Raw genomic sequence first — 24,065 nt, 5'->3', positions numbered from 1 at the left:
GTCTAACCCTAACCCTCCCTCCCCACAGTCTAACACTAATCCTCCCTTCCTGCAGCCTAACCTTAATCTACCCTTCCTGCAGCCTAACCCTAACTCTCCCTCCCCGCAGCCTAACCCTAACCCTCCCTCCCCACAGCCTATCCCTAACCCTTCCTTCCCGCAGCCTAACCCTTCCTCCCACAGCCTAACCCTAACCCTTCGTCCCTGCAGCCTAACTCTAACCTTCCCTTCCTGCAGCCTAAACCTAACCCTCCCCCCGCAGCCTTACCCTCCCTTGTATACTTATGTTCGGGATTCCAGCAGTCGGGGTGCCAGTGTTGGCATTCTGACAGGATTCCGGCACCGGCATTCTCACTGCCAGGTTCCTGGATGCTGGGATCCCAACTACATCCCGTTTTGGCTTAATGTGGGATTTATAAACTAGGGCTCTATACTTTTTAAAATTGTTCTTTTGTCTATTACAGTCTTTCTAAATTCTCATCTAACTGCCCAACTAGTGTAAGAAGAAAATCAATTATTAAAAGTGTTTATTTAAAACTATTTGATTTTATTATTCTGTAGAATATGTAGCTATAAAATATGCTGCCGGCCAAAAGATTTTGATACATTTGCTATAATATATATTTTTTGTTATCTAGAAATAAATGACAATAGGACAACCAGCACACACGAAGAGGTAAGTTCTCAGCTATGTGTCACATAGTGTGTCTGCTCCTTACATTACTCTGTTTTGTCATTTATAATGAAAAATAGCTTTAAGTTGTTAGTTTTGGAACACCGGGACACGTACTCTACAGCTGCAGTCTCTGTAATGGTCACCTTTACAAAACAGTTATTTAATGCTATATAAGCTGTAAGTCATGACCTTAGTGGTGCACCACGGTGCCTCTATGGTGAGCACATCACCCAGGAAGTGCTAGCCTCCTCTCCACGATTGTGAGCAGTTTTTGCAAGCTAAAAATGTGGTAAGGCAGAAACATTTGTTTAGGAGGTGCACCATGCATAAAATGTATACATGACCATAGGTGTGCGCAGGGGGGGTGCCTGGTGCGCACAGGCACCCCCTAATGTCTGGCACCCAGATCTCACATGCCTGATGCAGCAATCGCCGAGCAGGCTGATTACTGTCCCCTCTGCGCTGCACCCTGTCAGGATTGCATTACTGACCGGACGCCTGGGTTAATAAAGGGTGCCACTGCCACCAGCTTTCAAACTCCCGGCTCCACCTCCATGTACAAAAACAGCGTGATGTGATGTGATTACGTCATGCTGGTCGCACGCCCACCCGTCACACCCGCCCACTTCTCTCCTTCTATGCTATGCCAACGCCAGCCACTGATGAGGATCAGCATGCAGCCAGTGTTCCTCTTAGGAAGACAAATTCAATACTGGCAGGCGGTTGGCAGCAACATTGACACGTCACTCCTTTTTCCAGCAGCGGCAGTACTAGTCTGCATCAGTGTCAGTGAGTGACTGACTTGTAAGTAAGCTGCTGCAGCTTGCAGGGGAAAGAGAGGGGGAGCCAGACCAGGCTGAGGAGGAGCACTGTAATTGCAGTGAGTGCCATCAGGGGTGTTTTTTGGTGCACACCACAACATCTGACAATGTATCTGCTATATTAGGATTAATACAAGGGTGGATATTTTATATTGCGTTGACCATCAATAGATGATGCTAGACACGCCCCTCCAACGGTGCACCCCCTAATAAAATGTGCTGCGCACGCCTATGTACATGACATCAAAGTCCAATCTCCTATACCCTAGTCTACTCCCCTCCTCTCAATTACATAAACATCAGGCTTTCGTCTAAACTAGTTAAGACGTGAGAGTTAGGGGATGTTGGCACTTGGCAGGGCTGGCAACAGAAATCTTGTGGCCTGGTACGCTGATTTCTTTGGTGGCCCCCACAACCACACTTGACCCCCATACTCCTCCATACAGCTCTACATACATATACTGTATATATATCCAGATAAAGTAATAAAATACAAACAGTCAAACAAGTAGCGGCACTCTGAGATTCAATGTATCCAACAAAAGTAAGTAAACAAATGAGTGATTTATTCCATCCTACTGCACCAACGTTTCGGGGCCAACATGCCCCTTTGTCAAGGTGATTAGTCGTCCTAGTGCGCCCGAAACGTTGGCGCACTAGGATGGAATAAATCACTTGTTTGTTTACTTATTTTTGTTGGATACACTGAATCTCAGAGTGCCGCTGCTTGTTTGACTGTTTGTATAATATATATATATATATATATATATATACATGCATACATAGTGCCTGCCTCCCACTCACCCCCTGCATTTCTCATTCCCTCACCCCCTTGTCCTCTCGGGTGTTGTTCATAGGGTCGATCACACTTAGGTCGACCACTATTGGTCAACAGTGACTAAGTCGACACCTGAAATAGGTCAGCATAAGCATTAGTTTGACATGACAAAAGGTCAACATGAGGGGTTTTTTTTCATCATTTTTTTGGGTGTAGTTTTCTTTGTAAAGTGACTAGGAACCCCAATAGTGCACCGTGTCCCCTCGCATGGCTCGCTTTGCTCACCATGCTTTGGGCAAGGTGCCTTATTCTGCTACCGCTGCGCTCGGCACAGGTTACCGTACCCAATCGTAGTCTACGTGGATAGTAAAGTATGAAAAAGTTTAAAAAATGGAAAAAAAAATTGTGAAAAACTCATGTCGACCTTTTGTCATGTCAACATAGTGACCATGTCGACCATTAGTGGTTGACCTAATGACTGTTGACCTAAGTGTTGTTGACCTAAAGACTCCCTGCTTCCATGGACCTGATTCAAAGTGGGGTATAAGCCATGGTGGTGAGATAGAAGCTGTTGAGACCTGGGGAGGAGAAAGCACTGCTTAAGTGCTATTAGTTGCTGAGAGGAGGCAGAGGGACCGATGGAGACTCCGGGTGCTGAAAGACTACCCCTCACCAGGACGAGGGATGGAGGAGCACAGCAGCATCAAGAGATCGGGGACGAATCCTAGTCACAGCCCCAAGAAAGACACCAGGAGATGGGACCCTGAAGAGCCTGTGCTGAGGATTCAGAAAGGACCCCTTTCAACACCCAGTTGTCCCTGGAACTGCTAGTCTGCAGAGCAGTCATCGGAGCGAAGACCGGGGACCATGGAGAAGACCAAGCAGCGCAGAGGACGTGGCAGAAGTGAATACAATAGCAGAGGATTCAGCTGACATTCCCTTCAAGCAACAGCCTACTCTGCAGCGGGAGAAGTGAGACTTCAGGCACTGCAGAAGAAACCTCCGACCCGGTGGCAGGACCCCGGGGAAGACCCCACAAGACAGGACCTAGCTCCGGAGGCCTCGACGTTCAGTCTACTTTCTTGTCTCAGCAGGTCATAGTCATTCAGCAGTGCTTTCTTCTGCCCCGCTTCGATCACTGCCTGATCCTTGGCGCCCCTCTGACCCTCGGGGCCTGGTACAGTTGTGCCCCCCCTGTCGCCGAGCAATCATGTTGGTATTGTACTTATTATGCATCACTTTGTGAGCAGTGCACCTAGAAATACAACTCCCTGCTCCAAGCAACTATAGGCTGGGTATTGTCTTATAGCACTTATGATTGGCTGGTGACTCAGTTTCGCATTTTAGAAGTCGTTTTTTCTTTTGCGTGTGTGTTTTTTTGTTTTTTTACTCTTTTGCTATAATGGTCAGAAAACTTATGGATTCCTGCCTGTTAAAATGGGGCAGCCGTTGTCACTCTAGGGGCTCCATCTTGTTAATTATTCAGGCTGTTACAGCTAAGGGAGTTAGGAAGGGCTCTGGTGATTTCCAGCACTGACCAGGTAGCCACTGACGGATGGAGAAACTACTGTTTTTTTGTGGGGCCCTCCAACCATGCCCTGGACAGCCTGAGGTGCTGTTTGCACTTGCCTGTGGTCTGGCTGTCATAATGAAAACTTGTCCCAGCTGTCTGGCACTGGGGCTGGTTGTGAATGTGGGAGAGGGTCACACTGTCTATTTTTTTAATTCTATGGGTTTTTTTTTAAATTGCAGACAGCACACTGTGTATGGGAGATCTGTAGTCTCAATAAAATTTTGCGATGAGTGTCTCTTCCACTGACCTGAGGCAGATTGATGAAGGACATCCATATTCAGCCATCATTGCTCCTTCATTCCATTCACAGAAATAAAAGTGTGCTTTTGCCCATATGTGGGAATTGCATGCATCTCTTTGAACAGTCCCCCCTCTATCCATTTATATGGTTTGATAACCGTCATCATTATCATTATCGGTGTGCAAAACATTTGTCTGAAAATTGCATGTATGTATAATTCTGCATTGCCCATAGCTACGTCGAATTTCACTTTCTGAACTCTGCCTATGTGAGAACACCCGTTATACAGCCCAGTTTCACTCTATCAGTTGCTTTGCCGGTAGATGCGTAGGATCAGCTCAGTTCACATAATGGTAGTGCCAGCCCAGGGAGTCGTTTATGTACTTACCAAGGTCAGTGACTTGGGGGTGGCAGATGGACATTCACTAAAATCTGTCAGTGGTCAGTGACCAAACTATACTGTATACAGTGCCTTGTTAAAGTATTCACCCCCCCCCCCCTTTGCATTTTTCATGCTTTGTTGCCTCACAACATGGAATTAAAATGGATTATTTGAAGTTTGCATCATTTAATTCACAGAACATGCCTACAACTTTGAAGATGTTTTTTTTATATTTAATTGTGAAGCAAACAACAAATAGGACAAAATAACAGAAAACTTCAGCGTGCATAACTATTCACCCCCCTAAATTCAGTACTTTGTAGAGCCACCTTTTGCGACAATTATAAGCTGCAAGTTGCTTTGGATAAGTCTCTATGAGCTTGCCATATCTTGCCACTGGGATTTTTGCCCATTCCTCAAGGTAAAACTGCTTCAGCTCCTTCATGTTGGATGGTTTCCGCTTGTGAACAGCAATCTTCAAGTCTGACCACCACAGATTCTCTATTGGGTTGAGATCTTGGCTTTGACTAGGCCATTCCAACACATTTAAATGTTTCCCCTTAAACCACTCGAGTGTTGCTTTAGCAGTATGTTTCAGGACATTGTCCTGCTGGAAAGTAAACCTCCGTCCCAGTCTCAAATCACATGCAAACTGAAACAGGTTTTGCTCAAGAATATCCCTGTATTTAGCACCATCCATCTTTCTATCGACTCAAAACAGTTTACCAGTCCCTGCTGCTGAAAAACATCCCCACAGCATGATGTTGCCACCACCATGTTTCACTGTGGGGATGGTGTTCTTGGGGTGATGGGATGTGTTGGGTTTGTGCCAGACATAGCATTTTCCTTGGTGGCCGAAAAGTTCCATTTTAGTCTCATCTGACCAGAGCACCTTCCTCCATACATTTGGGGAGTCATCCACATACCTTTTGGCAAACTCAAAACATGCCTTCTTATTTTTAACACTAAGTAATGGCTTTTTTCTGGCCACTCTTCCATAAATCCCAGCTCTATGGAGTGTTCAGCTTATTATGGTCACATGCGCAGATACACCAGTCTCTGCTGTGAAATTCTGCAGCTCCTTCAGGGTTACCTTGGTCTCTGTGCAGCCTCTCTGAATAATGCCCTCTTTGGCTGGTCTGTGAGTTTTGGTGGCTGGCCCTCTCTTGGCAGGTTTGTTGTGGTACCATGTTCTTTCCATTTGAAGATGATGATTTGATGGCGTCTGGGAGATCATCAAAGATTTGGATATTTTTTTATAACCCATCTCTGACTTGTACTTCTCAACAACTTTGTCCCTGACTTGTTTGGAGAGCTCCCTGGTCTTCATGGTGTGATGCCATAGTAGTGTTGCATCCTCTGGGGCCTTTCAGAAAAGGAAAACAGATCATGTGACACTTAGATTGCACACAGGTGGACTTCATTTCACTAATTATGTGACTTCTGAAGGTAATTGGTTGCACCAGAACTTTTGAGGGGCTTCATAGCAAAGGGGGTGAATACATATTCACATGCCAATTTTCAAATTTTTATTTCTAAAAAATATTTTTTATATAAATTTTTCTAATTTCGGTTCACCAACTTAGACTATTTTGTGCAGATCCATCACATAAAATTCAGGTAAAAAAATAATAATAATAATAATTAGAGGTTGTAATGTAACAAAATAGGTAAAAAGCCAAGGGGGGTGAATACTTTAGCAAGGCACTGTATGTACAGAAACTTATTATTTTTTATTTTTAGTACAGCTTTAGGGGCCTATTCATTGTTGGGGGTCAACAGGCTCCCAATAGTTAAGTATTCAACTTGTTATGAGTTGCTCCATTAGATACAAAGGCCCAGATTTATCAAGCCTTGGAGAGTGATAAATAGCACAGTGATAAAGTGCCAATCAGAACCAGAACCTAACTGCCATGTTACAGGTTGTGTTTGAAAAATAACAGTTAGGGAGCTGATTGGTTGGTACTTTAACACACTATTTATCACTCTGCAAGGCTTAATAAATCTGGTCCTAAGGCCCAAATGTATTAAGCCTTAAAAGTGATAATGTGGAGACAGATAGGGGTCTATTCATGAAGCAGTAAAAAGTGTGGGGAAATGAAAAGTGGAGAAGTTGCCCATGGCAAACAATCAGCATTGAAGTAACATTTATCATTTGCATACTATACAGTTGTACGGAGCAGCTGATTGGTTGCCATGGGCAACTTCTCCACAGGCTCACTTCTCCACTCTTTTCACTGCTTCATGACTAGACCCCTTTATCCATCTCCACTCTGTCACTTTTTAAGGCTTAATATATTTGGGCCTTAACCACTAGAGCTATTTAACAATCCTCTGGTGCGGGGATAGCTGACCCAAAAATCAGCCATTCCCATTATCTCTAACACTTACCGTTTCCGCATGTATAAAGGGTTAATTAGTGATGATGAATAGGCACCTTAGTCACTTAGAAGCAAAGTATATTACTTATCGTGCACCCAAACATATACATTAAAATGTATCAGTATATAAATATAAAAATGAATGATGCCATTGTAAACACATTCTTATTTTTATATTTCAAACCTAGAACGTTTCTCCCAAACAGAGGAAACAAAGTGTCTACTCAGGCCCTACCATGAAAGGTACTGTCCAGGTACTGTTCAATGTTCTTTGTATTAACTCTCATTGATATCTATATAATTAAATGCATTTTGTTGCTTTCTTTTACTATTTTTGTTCTTTGTTCGTTGATAACAAATACTGATCAGTATACCCCAATATCCTCTGTCAATTAATTGTATTGTCATGTCACTATCCACCCATCACGGCTTCCAATCTGCATGTCTATGTGGCCTAACATAGTCTAAACTGGCACAAGGGCAATCCACTGCTATATATACTGTAGAAAGGAAGGGTGAATTGCAGCTTAGGTTATATTTAGATTTCTTTCAATGTCCTGGAGCAATCTTCTATATCACAGGTTCTCAAACTCGGTCCTCTGGACCCCACACGGTTCCTGTTTTGCAGGTCACCTGTAGATTTTTAAAATGTGACAGTTGGTGATACACAGTGCAGCTGCCGGGTGACATGGAAAATGTGAGGACCGAGTTTGAGAACCACTGTTCTATATAATATGGCAGTAGGTGTACAGAAGATAGACAGATGCACATGCACACTTGGCACGTTGGTCATCACTGAACTGTAAATCAATTATAAATAAATGAGAGGTAAGTGATATATTAAGGTTCACTGTACAAATACTATGGGTGAATGAAGTCTGCGTTCGGCGGACGTGCGGGATGCTGCCCGAACTCTGACCTTTTTTTTAAAGAGGGCAATCATGTACAAGGCATGGTTTAGTCTAGTACATGATTGCCCCTTTAAAAAAATATTCAAGTTCAGCCGGCATCCCGCACGGCTGCCGAACTTTACGTCCCGGACCATATTTCCAGCTTATAATATATTTCCATAAATCTCAAAAAATGTGTCAGGTTAAAATAACATCCTGATTGCTTATGTACTGCATGGCCATGTACTATCATCATCGTCATCATCTTATCCTCTTGCTCCTGTCCCTGATTCAATTAATTGTCAGCACTGAGCTATTCAAATAAGAGCTCACTACCCCATGCATTCAGCCCCAACGGGTGAAATTGTTAACACAGATTTTGTTCTTGCAGCCTCTTTGTTAAATACACCCTATGGGATTTAACATCCGGGGGATTACCATAAATTACGGAACTTTACGCAGAATGTATGTGTTTATGCGCATTACCTGCAAGTTTACTGTGCAGGGAAATTAACTAATAATTGACTAGCTCCGGACCTTAAACCCAAAGCATTACCAGAATAGTAAACACTGACAATTTAATCTGTCCCATGGAGTACTCACTCTGCATCTGGCTGCAGAGTAAAACATTTTGAATTCATTGCTCTATTTTTTTACTTAATTATGTTGTAATCATGGTTATGCAGTTAATTTACTGGCTGACGTGATCCCGGCAGTTTGTATACCGACACCAGAATCCTGACAGCCGGGGAAATGCCGGCAGTCAGAATCCCGACAGAAGCCGGTATTCCCACTCGAGTGGTGGTCCGTGCCTCCACCTGAGGAGGAATATAATAGTGTGGCGAGCCACAAGGCCCATAGCGTGGCAAACGCAGTGATCCTGCGAGAGGACTCAGTGTGCCCGCTGTCGGGATTCTGGCTGTCCGGATTCCGGCGTCGGTCTCCTGACCGCCGGGATCCCGACCACCGGTATTTCATACCGAATCCGTAATCATGAACCTACTTAGTTACATTGGGCCTATACTGTATATTCTCTTTGGCTGTAAAAACTTGTAGGTAAATCATCTGGAAAAAGGGAACGACTAGGCACCAGGAAAATATTGGAAAGATAATTAGGAAATAACCAGCCCGGGACAATCAAAGTGTAATCTGTATCAGAATTGGTATGTCCATCTGGTGGTGCGCCCTGAGTCAGAGAGAAGTATACAAGCACATACAGAGAGAGAAAAGAAGACTCCTTTTGTGGGCGCACTCTTCACAATCGGTAAATACCGTATGTTAAATGAGAATACTAAAACATAACTTTTAATAGAAATGCCATTAAGATAATGTGCGTCTCACTACCTCTAGTTAGAGATGTTATCTGAGATATCTAAATGTACAAAATGGAATAAGTTGGTAGATTCATGCAAATGAAAACAAAATCTCAATGAAGTTTCACACCACTAAATTGGTATTTGTAAATAATGTGCTACAATGCTTTGCAAAATTTATATTACTAAAATATAATATATGTTCTGGTCATACTCCATTCATTATGGTTTGCGGGCTTTCAGTCATGAATCGAACTGTATCCCATCGCCTTGACCAGTACAGATAAACTGTATTAATAAATAAAGCCACAATGGGCCGGGCATACCAGGGAGCTCCACCTGGGTATATATGGTACCGATATTAAGTATTGGAAGATAACAGGTAGAAGGAAGAATAGGGGTGCTTCTGCTGTTAGTGTATGCTGATTGTACCGTACTAGTGGTTCTAAAGACCCCTACAACACTCGGTATTCCTTGGAGGTCACCCTTCCAGGTACTAACCAAGCCCAGGACTGCTTGGCTTCCAAGATCAGACGAGATTGGGCATATGTGGTGTGGTATCTCTCTCTGTATGTGCTGGTAAATCATCTGCCCTGTTTTATGGGTTTGCAGATGCCCAGGAAAATGTGCAAGGTGAAAATAGTGAGAAACCTCACATCAAATCCCAGCCTACCTGTTCTTTAGGAGCTTCCCTTTATTTCTTTTGAAATCTTTTTTTTTTCTTTTCTTGCTTTTCTCCTAAAACACTGCAAAGCTTAGTGTCATGTATCGCTTAAGCCGGCCATATACATTAAAGTTTTGGGGTAAATTTACTAAATGGGAGTTCTATTTAAGATGGGATGTTGCCCATAGCAACCAATCAGATTCTACTTCTCAGTTATCTAACACCATCTTAATTAGAACTCCCATCTTAGTAAATTTACCCCTTTCTGTCCAATCAACCAACCAACAAATTCACTGGTTGGCAGTGTTGGACTGGGGCATGTCGGGCCCACCGGGGGGATGCAGTGATAGGAACCCATGTTTAGGGGAGTGGCCAGTCTGCAGAGGGGGTGTGGCCTGCCACCTCATTGGTTTGACTAACCATTAGAGAGGGGAATGTCTGGGCCCCTTCATAAATATATACAGTAAATTCAGCTGCTGCATGCATGATAATGTACCAGATTAATAACAGATTAATAACAGTAGTGCACTGTAGAAAATACACCATAGTCCAGTATAAGGTAACATATATATAATGTATAATTCAAGTGCACAGTCTGGAACCTGATCGTTAGAGCAGGAGGTGGGACCCCAGGCAGTGGGGCCCACCGGTGATTTCCCCTCTACCCCTGTGGGCCAGTCCAAGCCTGCTGGTTGGAATGAAAATCGGGTAATATATCGGAGCAAATGACAATCGACCATGTACTCCCAATCATGGGAAAATAGACAAACAACGGTCATTCAGACAAACTAGTTAAATCACAAAGAATTGATCATTGGAGTAAGGGGACATCAATTTTGTCTTAATATAGGTGTCTTTTTCTATTTATATTAAAAGCAAAAACACATCCAATCTAAAAGAGTCCCCTTATCTGCGCACACAGTCAATTATGAGTAGATGACTGGGTTAAGACAGATCTGCACCAGGTGCAAATTTGCAAAAACAGTGACCATGGCTTCTGAAGCAAGCGTACGCGAGGTGGGTGGGGGGGATCTCGGATAGTTGTCTGCACCTCTGCATACAGGTGAATATCACAATTTAGATCTCTGCACGCAGTGCGTCTGAACTTGCAACAAACTTGTGTGCAGGTCTGCATTATGCCCCGCGTGTATGTATTTATTATTAAAATGTGCTTTCGGTATAGACAGCTGCCTTACAGTAGCCACATACAGTACTCTATAACCCCTGCAATTGTTATGCCTTGACATTATGGGTCTAATTCAGATACGGTCGCAAAGCAGCTGTTCACAAATCGGTTGATTTTTTTTTTTTTACATCTGAGCCGCATTGCGCACATGCAGCAATTAAAATGCGATTGCAGTCGCAGCGAGGAATTAGTCGCAGAGTGAGTGACAGTGCTTGGGGGTGGTAACGGGGAGTGGTCAGCCAGACGCAGGCGTGTCCTGCTGCAGTAGTCATCTGACCTAGGATGCAGCATCAGATCAATGCGACACAAAAGAATGGCTTGCGGCACCCACTGGGACTCGCAAGGCGCCCGTCGCAGAGGCCAGGAAATCTCTGTCCAACGGCTGGGATCCCTGGCCTCTACCCTCTCCCCAAAACAGCATTGACACGTCTCTATTTTCACAAACGTAGGCCGTCCCCACCCCTGAAATATCATCAAACTGTCAATCACTGACTGTCTGATGCTGGGCTGCTTTCTGTATCACATGCTCAAAGTACAGAACATGTTGCCACAAGAACGACAACACCTGATTGAGGGCCACTGTGTAAGCTCACCTGTACAGGGTCACTTTTACCGTCTTTGTTATGTCCTTTGTTTATGTTGTGGTCCCCTTAATCCGAAGAACATGACACCGAATGCTAAAATTTATTACAGATGTGCCATACAGTTCTCCTGAAATCCGAATCCACACAAATTTTGTGGTTCCAAACCCAAGCAAAACCCGATCCGTCCGTATCCCTCGAGGAGATCTGATCCAAACCGAGTCCAGCAGTTCGGAATTGGGATTTTAAATCTGTATTTAGGGTTTTAGATTGTAAAAATTACATGATTTAAGCTGTTTTCATTGATTTTTATCAATGGTTGTTAATTATTAGCCAAACCAAAAACCGAATCCGAACCAAAACACTTGAGGGTGGTTTTGTCAAAATCAAAACAAAAACATTGTGATAAATTAGAGCCAAAGAGCCAAACCAAAACATGGGGAGTCCTCGGACATCTCTAAAATTTATACTCCGATTTGTCACCTTTCTGCAATGTTAGTGACTGATAATACTTTAGTGATTGTGTGAGATATAAAACAGAATATGAGAACCTAGGTTAGTATTAGTACAAACATTCACTAATATCGCCAAGTATAAGACACAGAGCCTTAGTTCACAAAAGGATAACATGGAGCCATTACTAGTACCAAGTACAATATATTGAGACATATTTTATGCCAAGTCTACTATACAGACCAGGGCCTTAGCAGGGTGATATACTATGGGTTGGGTATGTGTGACCGGGTGACAGGAGACCGCCCATCATAATACCGATGATGGGATCCCGGCGTTTAGATGCCCAGTGGGGGAGGGGGTGAGCGCAACGAAGCCCCTTGTGGGCTCGCTGCGCTTACCACGCTGCAGGCTCGGGGGCGATTCCCACTCTATGGGTGTCGTGTACACCCATGAGTGGGAATAGTTCCTGTTGATCAGCATGCCGACCGTCGGGATAGTGAGGGGGTGGGATGTAATTGCCGGTATTGTGACTGCAGTCACATAACTACATCCCGATATACTGCCTTGTGCCGCCCCCTGCCCCCTATCACGTTATATCATGACGTCTTTAATAGGGGCAGGGTTGGAGCCGAGCATCTGGAGAGTCTTAAGAAGGCTCTTGGCAGAGCATTCTAAATACACTACTGGCAGCTGTCTAGGCCTGGAACCAAATGCTGGTGCCATGGGTTAGCAACATTCCCACTGCCTAGGCTTTGCACTGCAACGGCACCACTCTCCCACGTTTAATTGCGGCTCTATCCAGTTAAATAATTGGTTACAACTTAAGTATGAAATGCAGAGCCATACCTGATACCAAGTAAATATATTGATACATATTTGGTGCCACTGCCAAGTCTACAATACGCAGAGACATATCTGATAACAAGTGTCATATACAGAGACGTATTTGGTGCCATGTCTAAAAAGAAGGTCCTTTAACAGTGTTTACCAACTCCCTTCATTCCTTTTTCTCCAATGTCTGTGAAGCATGCTAATTTCTATCTCCAGCCTATGGGCTGATAGTAGTTTATTTTGGCCCTGCTGTGCACTCTGGCAGCCAATCACAGTTTATCCTAGAACAGGAAGCATGGCAGCTTTCAGCCAGTGAGGTCTGCTGTTCTGGTTGGCAGCTTTCATCGAATGAGGCCTACTGTTCTGCTTGGCAGCTGTCACCCAATGAGGCCTACTGGTCTGGTTGGCAAGTGTCATCCAATGAGGCTTACTGTTCTGGTTGGCAGCTGTCATCCAATGAAGATTACTGTTCTGGTTGGCAGCTGTCATCCAATGAGGACTACTGTTCTGGTTGGAAGCTGTCATCCAATGAGGACTACTGTTCTGGTTGGCAGCTGTCATCCAATGAAGCCAACTGTTCTGGTTGGCAGCTGTCATCCAATGAGGCCTACTGTTCTGGTTGGCAGCTGTCATCAAATGAGGCCTACTGTTCTGGTTGGCAGCTGTCATCCAATGAGGACTACTGTTCTGGTTGGCAGCTGTCATCCAATGAGGCTTACTGTTCTGGTTCGCAGCTGTCATCCAATGAGGATTACTGTTCTGGTTGGCAGCTGTCATCCAATGAGGACTACTGTTCTGGTTGGAAGCTGTCATCCAATGAGGACTACTGTTCTGGTTGGAAGCTGTCATCCAATGAAGCCAACTGTTCTGGTTGGCAGCTGTCATCCAATGAGGCCTACTGTTCTGGTTGGAAGCTGTCATCCAATGAGGACTACTGTTCTGGTTGGAAGCTGTCATCCAATGAAGCCAACTGTTCTGGTTGGCAGCTGTCATCCAATGAGGCCTACTGTTCTGGTTGGCAGCTTTCATCCAGTGAGGCCTACTGTTCTGGTTGGCAGCTGTCATCAAGTGAGGCCTACTGTTCTGGTTTCAGCTTTCATCACATTGCTCTTCTTGTCTGCAGAAAGAGCAGAACAGGTTTAATTACCATCTGATTGCTGCTTTGTTTCCTATCCTAAAATGAACCAGCAGTACCATTAATATGCAGCCTTCAAAATTAATTATCAATTTTTAATTTTTACTTTATGTTGCATTCTTACAAAGCAGATTAGAATTTTGTTTTTGTTTGCTATGTTTTATTTTGTGTTTTAATTTGCTTTATTGCATGTGCAGGCGGCACTGAGCAGGCAAAATCTTTTATTTATACTGATGACAGACATCAGTCCTCCAGCATGTCACATCTGCCAACAGTAACCGAGAGCACGGAACTTCTTCCAAAACCAAGGCGGAAGGATACTCCATATCATCTTGACTTGCCGCTCTTTCCAGGTAGTATACCTAGATTAACAGTGGAGAAAGTGTAAAAAAAAAACAAAGTGGTGTTCCTCCAAAAATGAATGGGCCCTGTTAGGAACTGGCACAGAATATGGGGTCCTTACAATTATGGTAATGATAATAATGCAGCCACAGTAATTTCCTTTCTACGTGTGCCTCTACACCCAGACTTTTATTTTCTATGTGTGTCATGGTCTGGAGCCATGGGCAATCAAGCCACAACTTTGTTTACTGAGTATATGGAAATAAATACGAACAAGATGGAGGATGAGAAGTTACAGTGTGCCAATCATATTTTTGGAAACACCGTAATGGCGAATGTCAGACTGTAATCCACACATAACAAAATAACCTTAAACATTACTACATAAAGCATGACTTCATTTTGTTTGATTATTGTGAAAAGCACATGCGACAGAAACCCAGCCACTGCGGGATACGGTCCTTAGAGTGACAGTCATTAGGTCAACCACTATTGGTCAACATGGGCATTAGGTCGGCATGGCAAAGGTCGACACACGGAAAGGTCGACATAAAGTTTTTCATAATTTTTTACATTTTTCTTAAACTTTTTCATACTTTACGATCCACGTGGACAACGATTGGGAATAGTAACCTGTGCCGAGCGCAGCGGAGCGAGGCACCTTGCCCGAAGGGGACACGATGCACTATTTGGGGTTCCCGGTCACTTTACAAAGAAAACGACCTAAAAAAACCCAAAAAACCCTCATGTCGACATTTCTCCATGGCAACCTTTTCCATATCGACCTGATGACCATGTCGACCTTTTCCAGGTGTCAGCCTAGTGCCTGTCGACCTAAATAGGGTCGACCCAACGATCCCATTCCGCCACTGCAGACAACCAACTGGAAGAAGGGCCGAGTCACATGTTGCTGGAGATTCCCATGTACATAAAACAAAGGAATAACCAACAACCCTAATAAAATTAAAACCCACGCTTTCGCCGACAAAGGATACAATATGAAACAATTAAAACCACAACCATAAACATATCAGCCAAACCAGATACAATATAAAGCTAGAGCACTTTTAAGAACAGGGAAGGGCGGGCGGGACAGGCTTGCAGGAGCACATAACATCCAAAGTAAAAATCCTGCAAAAAACATTTACCAGGATACCAAGGCCAAGTCAGGGGAAATCCCTCACGGGCTCACACAGCCATCTGTGACAAGCAGCTGAAGCCTCAGGCTACCATGCATAGGGAAACAGCATGCTACTTTCCCAGCCACATATAGGCCCAGATTTATCAAGCCTTGGAGAGTGATAAATAGCACAGTGAGAGAGTACCAGCCGACCAGCTCCTAACTGTCATTTTTCAAACACAGCCTGTAGCATGGAAGTTAGGAAGCTGATTGGTTGATACTTTATCACCGTGCTATTTATCACTCTCCAAGGCTTGATAAATGGGGGCCATGATGCTTGGAACAGTCCAATTTTACATCAGCCTAGTGCCTAATAGCCTTCACCGATACCACTAAAAACGTCAGGTGTAGCAGAGGCAATTGTAGAAGAATGTATGACGTAATGCAAAACCGGGTCCCATGTACAGCACTTTAATACCACCCAAACTGATATTTAGTAATGGGAACTTCGGAAGTCATCCATGTGGACCAGCCATGCCTCCCCCACCTAGGGTCAAAGCTGTAATTATGTAAGGGACGATGGGATCTACTTATTAAGCCTTAGAGAGAGATGGACAGTAGACAGAGATAAAGTACCAGTCAATCAGCTCCTAACTGCCATGTTATAGGCTGTTTAGGAAAAAAATGACAGGAGCTGATTGGCTGGTACTTTACCTCCATCCACTTTATCTCTCTCCAAGGCTTAGTAAATAGACCCCTGAGACGCTGGGGAGCTCGAGGTGTCATTACAAAAGGCGAACAACACCAATGACCCCTCCCTAAGTGATCGGTCTTTGAGCACGGAGGCTTGCACCAAACAGAATTGCAGCCCATGAGCACGTTAGACTATGGTATAAATGTCACAACAATCTTAGTCAGCGCTACAAGTACACAAACATGAAAAGCCCTGTGGGAAAGTCATAGCTAATGTCAAACATAACACAATAACAAAAATTTCCAACTTTAAGTTGCAGTAAATAACAGAGGACGTAACCTGAGGGTGTTCTCATACCTTTTATCCATCAGCGCAGCGGATGGCCTGGAACAACCATGTAATGTCTTAGAAATCATAAAGCTATTGGTGAAACGTGGCTGGCCATACAAGTGCAGGAAAAGGAAACACTGGCAAGTGATTAGGCTACCAGTGCCCCAGGTCTGCCAGCTACGCAAACCCTATATAAAAGAAGGCATTATCTGATATCGTCTCTTACTTCTATTACTCTAGTCTAGCGTCTCAGGGAACTGCTCCCTCTTCAGCCACATGGATTCATAAGCTTCTAATGTGCCAGTGGCAACTGCTCATGGAGCTAGGCCTGCCATGCTGACCTTATACCCTGCCAAACACGGCGGGATCTAGACCTTGTGGCGTCCCGGGAGAAATAATAGGGGTGTGTCTTCACAAAGAAGGGGCGTGGTCAGTTATGACCCCTGTAGCTGTGCCCACAGTAGTATTGCCCCCAGCACTGTGCCCCCTGTAGAGTTGTGCCCCCAGTAGTATTGCCCCCAGTACTGTGCCCCCTGTAGAGTTGTGCCCCCTAGTTGCGCCGCTTACAAAAAATAAATAAAAATAAATTAATACTCACAATCCCCGCTCCTGCTTCCCAACCGCTGCTGCCGCTTCTCGGATCTATGGGAGAGACGTCATGATGAGAGCCGGCGCCGCTCCTCGGATCTATGGGAGCATAGCACCGCATAGACACTAGAGCTCAATTATGACCTCTAGCATCTATGTGCCGCTCCCACAATGCAGTGCGGTGCGTGATGACTTCATCACACACCGCACAGCAGAGGGCATCTACACAGCACCGGGCGACACCAGTAGCGGATCTTGCCACGGCGGCGGCGCCCTACGGAAGGCGGCGCCTCGGGCAAAAATCCTGCTTGCCCCTAGCAAGATCCGCTACTGCTGCCAAACATAAGAAGGGCACAGCTCACCAACCAGTTCAGCATTTGGCACCATCTCCCTAAACCTACCCCAATTAAACGACAGATGTGTCCTTTATAACGTTGCTTCGATGCGTATGCAGTGTGAAAGGATCACAGGGGCGAGTGTACTTGCATCCACGAATCTCATGAGTTGCATTCCTCGATGCGCATCAACATGTAAATGAGAGGTAAGTAAAGAGTAGCTGGGATCTGCTAGTGCCCTGAATTTTCTTTGCTTGGCTAAGTGACATCTAAAGGTGTGTACACACTGTGAGATTTTTTCTTATGATTTTGACTATATAGTCAAAATCGTAAGGATAGTTAGTGCAGATCGCAAGGTGAAAGTCACCTTGTGATCGCGATGCGCAGCGCGGTCGGCATCGCAAGCCTAGATAGACTGTGCAGGCGAGTCAATTTTGACTATGGGGGTCATTCCGAGTTGTTCGCTCGCTAGCAGATTTTAGCAGCATTGCACACGCTAGGCCGCTGCCCTCTGGGAGTGTATCTTAGCTTAGCAGAATTGCGAACGAAAGATTTGCAGAATTGCGAATAGAAAATTCTTAGCAGTTTCTGAGTAGCTCCAGACCTACTCACAGATTGCGATCAGCTCAGGCCGTTTCGTTCCTGGTTTGACGTCACAAACACGCCCTGCGTTCGGCCAGCCACTCCCCCGTTTCTCCAGACACTCCCGCGTTTTTCCCTGACACGCCTGCGTTTTTCCGCACACTCCCAGACAACGGCCAGTTTCCGCCCAGAAACACCCACTTCCTGTCAATCATACTCAGATCACTTCAACGATGAAAAATCTTAGTTCGGACGTGAGTAAATCTACTAAGTTTTGTGCTAAAATACTAACCGCATGCACACTGCATACCATGCGCATTTTTGCCTTAATCGATCCGTTGCAAAAATCGTCAACGAGCGAACAACTCAGATGACCCCCTATGTCATAGAAAAGATAGTCAAAATGGACTCTTAGCCAAAATCGGACATAGCCAGTATCGCAAGTACATTCATTATATGCTTGTGATACCGACCTAGTCCCTATCGCACAGTGAGAATCAGGGTTAGCCCAAATCTCACCATGTGTATGCACCTTAAGACCAGTGCATTACAGGAATGCAGTGGGCATACAGTGACTGGTCAGGGAGCAGAGGACCATTGGCCGATGAGTGATGTGGTGAGGAACTGATTACAGTTCTGGGGGATTATTTATGATACATTTGCAGGAGATAGTAAGCACGCCCATTTATTGGCCTGTCCCTGTACACCTCTTACATCATTTTAATGCACCAATAACAGTCATCAGGGGCTCAGTATGAAATACCGACAACGGCCACCAGTATGCCGGCAGCGAGGTGAGCACTAGAAAGCCCCTTGCTGAAGGCACGGTGGCTCGCTGCACTCGCCACAGGTTATATTCTCCCTCCATGAGGAATAGCTTGTCTCGCAGGTATTCTGGCCCCGGGCATTGTACCGCTGTGCGGGATTCGGATGTCTGCATTGTGATCGCAAAGATCCTGTGCGGCGGTATCTTAACCGCTTCCCTTCAGCAGAGGTGACCGAGACGGCATGTGATTGGGTGAGCAGATTTCAGGCTGGGTCAATATTTTATTTTTAGAGTATTTCTGCCTGAGGTAACATCAGAAGAGGTTGAGCACTGCTCCAGTAAATATTTCCATATTTGTGTTGGTGTAAAATATATTAACTTGTACCTATTGCACATTTTACTTTTGAGGAATATTAAATAATTTGTTACTTAGGGCCAGATGTACTAAGCCTTGAAAAGTGATAAAGTGGAGAGTGATAAACTACCAATCAACCGACTCCTAACTGTCATTTTTCAGAGGGCCTTTGACATGGCAATTAGGTGCTAATTGGCTGACACTTTGTCACTTTTTAAGGCTTATATAAGTATTAATTTGGAATGTTTTGCATTCATTTGATTGTATTGGTTTTGAGGTACCTATGAAATGTATACTACTTTATATTTATTTGAATAGTCGTTAAGACCACAAAATGGTTGATTCTGTTTATGATGCTATGGTCTTCATTTGGAAGGCTGCCTCTTCTGGTGTGCTAATGGATGGGATGAAAAATACATGGACCTGACTGTTTTATTGGGACCCTACGCCGAGCGTTAGGACTTTGCAATTACCCCATTTTGTGTCATCTCTTCTAGGGGTAACATATTTCACTCAGGGTAATCCTATGGAGCGCGCCCAAGATGGCTGCCTGACCTAGTACCTGTGAGGGTGGAATATACAACCCGTGGAAGTTATTACCCAAAATGTTTACATCAGTCCTGCATTATGTTTATTTTGCGATCTACGTTTTCTATTTTTATGTCTGTGTGGCTTGTCTATTGCTGTATTACTTAAATCTTATGTATTATGTGCATTGTTTTTGATATCTGTAAAGTGCCTTGAGTCCTGTTGGAGAAAGAGCGCTATATAAATATTATAAAATTATTATTATTATTATTATTATTATTATTATGAAAATTACTTTAAAAGGGGGAAAAATCAGTTATAGACCCATCATGCACAGGTCTACACAAATATGTCTAGATTTTCATTAAGGCACTTATATATTTAGGGGCAGATTTAGCAACGCTTGGTGAGAGATAAAGTAGAGAAAGAGATAAAGTACCAATCATTCAGCTTCTAAGTGCCATTTCTCGAGCACAGCCTGTAAAATGACACTTAGAGTAGAGCTTGGAGAGAGATAAAAGTACCAACTAATCAGCTCTTGACATTTTACAGCCTGTGTTTGAAAAAATGACAACTAGGAGCTGATTGGTTGGTCCTTTATTTCTCTCTACTCTATCTCTCTCCAAGCTTTGATAAATCTGCCCCTAATCTCTCTCCACTTTATCTCTTGCCAAGCTTTGATAAATATCCCTCTTGGTTTTATGCACAAGATGGCAGTATTTACTAAGGAGCAGGAGTATGCACAGGCAGAGGTCACAGACTGGGAGGAGTGAGACTGGACCTTAATACAGTACAGAGTACTTTAGTTGTGCAGTGCAGTGCTGAAATAAGATTTATTATGCCTCCTGTCCAATACTTACCATTTGTATGTTGCCTTCAAAATTAAATATTATATAAATGCACGGTTTACAAATGGCTGATACTTCTCTAGTTATTACCATTTAATATATAATGTATATATAACACTTAACTTATAAAATAAAACATGCAACAACAGCAGTTGTCTTCAAATTAGATGAAATTTTATGTAATACTAGTTACTAGCCTGTCAGAATGACGGAACAACATCACAGTAATGTCAGTGCCAGCACCTGTGCGCCTCCGAAAGGAGCAACACTTGAATTGATCTGCCAGTGGCCATCTAGTGGCCGCTGGCACGCAAAACACTTGAATTACCACCATGATGCCTCGTGGCGCCATATAAATAAAGGATAATAATAATACTAATCATAAAAGAGGTGAGGAGCAGCGTTAGACTTTTATTATATACTGTAGGATATTTAAAATTATATGTATTACTTATTGTAGTAAGGTGGAGGACAACAAGAACGGATAGCGCTGAACATGAAAGATTTATGCATATCAAACTCATTTGTTGGTGTACAACTCTCTCAAAGTAGAAACACCCGGATTGGCTGTGCCAAATGCCCTGATGGGACGTAATCATATACTGTATATTTCATATACTGTATATACCATTGGCAAAGGAGGTCGCATCTACTAAACAAAATAACTATCAACTCAACAAAAAAATTTCTTATCACCATCATAGACAAAACCTCATAAACAAAAAAGGGAGAGAGGGAGGGTTTCCTACAAAAGAAAGAGACCAAAAAAGGGTTCCAGCCACTGATATAAATCAAATAAACTAAATGTGATAGGCTGCTAAAAAAACACCTCACCAATAACGAACATATATGAGGTAAAACACTAAAGCCCAGTACTCACGGGCCGATCAAGGAGAGATGCGTGCTGAGCGAACCGCTCAGCACACATCTCTCCTGCCGCTCAGCACAGCGCGATCTGTGCTGAGCGTGCGGGGGGAGACGGGGGGGCCGCTCACTTCACCCAGCGGGTGAAGTGAGCGACCCGCTAGATTGGCCTGCATGCAGGCCAATCTAGCAGCGGCGATAGCGATGTGCGGGGCCGCGCATCGCTATCGCCGAGGGGGCTACACACGGAGCGATCCTGCCGATATTCTAAGCAATCTAGTCAGATTGCTTAGAATATCGCTCCGTGAGTACCCCCCTTTAGGAGCATATGTACTAACTAAGCTTTGCAAAGAAATAAAGTACCAGCCAATCAGCTCCTAACTGCCATGTTACAGGCTATGGGGCAGATTTAACAATGAGTAATATTCTTATCAGCTAATCAGCTCCTGTCATTTTTCAAACACATGACAGTTAGTAGCTGATTGGCTGGAGCACCATTTATCATTTGTAATGAGTGATAACAAGAATATCATTCATTGTTAAATCTGCCCCTATGTTTGAAAAATGTCAGGAGCTGGTTGGTTGGTACTTTATCTCTCTCCAAGGCTTAGTACATATAAACCTAAACCTCTTAAAGGGGCCTAATACTGACAGCCTCGTGGTTTAATTATGCTCTGACCTAATCGTCCTATGCACCCATTATTAATATATGCCGTAATATAATATAACAAAGTAGGTTAGAATTTCTTTTTTTTTTTGCTATGTTTTATTTTGTGTTTCAATTTGCTTTATTGCATGTGCAGGCGGCAGTGAACAGGCAAAACCTTTACTTTATACTGATGATAGACATCAGTCCTCCAGCATGTCACACCAGCAAACAGTGACTGAGAGCACCAGCCTGCTTCTTAAACCAACACGGAAGGATACTCCATATCACCCTGACTTGCCGCGCTTCCCAGGTACTAAACCTAAATTTAGCAGGACATAAAATGTAAACATTTCACTGAAGAAATTTGTAAAAACAATAAACTCTACTGTCAATACGTAAAGCATTCAAATAAAGTAGAGATGTGCGGCGGACACTTTTCAGGTTTTGGTTTTGTATCTGGTTTTTATTTTAAAGAAACATAAAAACAGCTAAAATCACATAATTTGGGGGTATTTTTGATCCTACAGTATTATTAACCTCAATAACATTCATTTCCACTAATTTCCACTCATTTCCAGTCTATTCTGAACACCTCACAATATTGTTTTTAGACCAAAAGGTTGCACTGAGGTAGCTGGATGACTGAGCTAAGCGACACAAGTGGGCGGCACAAACACCTGGCCCATCTAGGAGTGGCGCTGCAGTGTCATACAGGGTGGCAGTTTTAAAAACTAGGCCCCAAAGAGCACATCAAGCAAAGAAAAAAAAGAGGTGCAAGATGGAATTGTCCTTAGGCCCTCCCAGCCACCCTTATGTTGTTTAAACAGGACATGCACAGTTTAATAAACCCATCATTTCAGCGACAGGTGGTTCCCCTGGAAAAAGCTTGACAAGTTCTCTGAATCATAGCTAGCTACAAACATACCACCTCTATATTTGATGACTTTTCACATTATGAGAAGAGGCAAGAGGAAGAGGACAGCGTCAAGAAGGTGATTAAAAATTAGAGAGGCACACGCAATTAGGAACAACACACAGGCTTTCACCTCCACTCCTATATTGTGTGGAATGGAAAGGACTTCAACCAAGCAAATATATAATTACCACATTACTGGACAAACTGAAAAACTAGGGGCCAAAGCCTCCGAATTTGTACCTCCTTCTCCATTTTCAGGGATTAAGATAATCTCTGAGTAAATGCTGGGATGCAAATAAACTGGTGTATACCACAGGATCAAGATTGGATATTTTCTCCTCCACAGAGTCTGGAGACTTATTTTGTGAAAATCTCGTGGGTTTCTTTTTTTCCATTTTTTTTAATTGCATTTTTATTTACAGATTTTGTGGCAGATGCCTTATTTTTGTTTTTCACTGCTTTCAGTTACACGCATGTGAGCATACCTGTGTGTCCCAGTTACACGCATGAGAGCATACCTGTGTGTCTTGTTATTTTATTCATATTTTATTTTTAAATAAAGCAGTCCCTTAGATGTTTTAGCAGCCCCTCCTGAGCCCCCACAGCAGCCTGGATGGGGCAAGTTGAGTTTGGGTGGGTTCGGTAAAGTACTAAGCAGGACTGTGCAGTGAATTTTTTTTGTTATTGAGCCCCTGCCCTAGTAGAGCTTACCACTCTACAGTCCAAACTCATTTCATACTATAAGTAGGACTGTGGGAGGAAGCAATGCTAACCTCTGTGCCCACAGCATGCCTCAACCTGGCAAGCGAGACATCTTCCTGGCTGTAAGCCACCATGAGACTCCATACCGGGCCTTATTCAGTAACTGTTTGTGCCTCACATGAGCTCTTGGCCCATCTAGTGCTGCAGTGCAATGGAAAGCTGATACAATGCAAGATCACTGAAACTCTGTTCTTCTAACACCGCGAGGTCTAACGATAACCCTACGCAGCCCTTAGGAAAAGAACCCTGTACAACCAATGCACATTTTGTAAATAAATAATCCCAAAATGTGGAACATTAATAATAAATCAAAATTAAGGTTGACTAATTGGAACCATTCATTTGAGTGATCCCTAACATGAAATAATTGAGAAGAACCTCTCTCTAATGCTGGGTACACAGTGCACACCAGAAGATGGTAGCTGAGCAGATTCAGACAGGGCACCCTTGGAATTATATGGCAGACATACTGTATAGA

The 24,065-nt window shown here is 43.7% G+C and overlaps 1 protein-coding gene across 4 annotated transcripts in view; it reads left to right on the top strand.

The window, feature by feature from the left end:
• The window catches only part of PPP1R1C (protein phosphatase 1 regulatory inhibitor subunit 1C), a 119,662-nt gene that overhangs the window by 84,636 nt on the left and 10,961 nt on the right, over nt 1-24,065 (top strand). Inside the window, exons 3-6 of one of the 4 annotated variants that reach the window (XM_063932267.1) lie at nt 639-676; nt 7,041-7,095; nt 14,106-14,261; nt 22,064-22,219. In XM_063932267.1, the coding sequence (XP_063788337.1) occupies nt 639-676; nt 7,041-7,095; nt 14,106-14,261; nt 22,064-22,219 (405 nt within the window). Of the gene's footprint in view, nt 1-638; nt 677-7,040; nt 7,107-14,105; nt 14,262-22,063; nt 22,220-24,065 lie in introns of all 4 variants that reach the window. The other 3 variants (XM_063932268.1, XM_063932269.1, XM_063932270.1) reach the window with 3 other exon arrangements.

This window comes from Pseudophryne corroboree, chromosome 7 (genome assembly GCF_028390025.1).
Source record: "Pseudophryne corroboree isolate aPseCor3 chromosome 7, aPseCor3.hap2, whole genome shotgun sequence".
Taxonomy (NCBI): domain Eukaryota; kingdom Metazoa; phylum Chordata; class Amphibia; order Anura; family Myobatrachidae; genus Pseudophryne; species Pseudophryne corroboree.
This window is presented reverse-complemented; position numbering and strand designations above follow the sequence as displayed.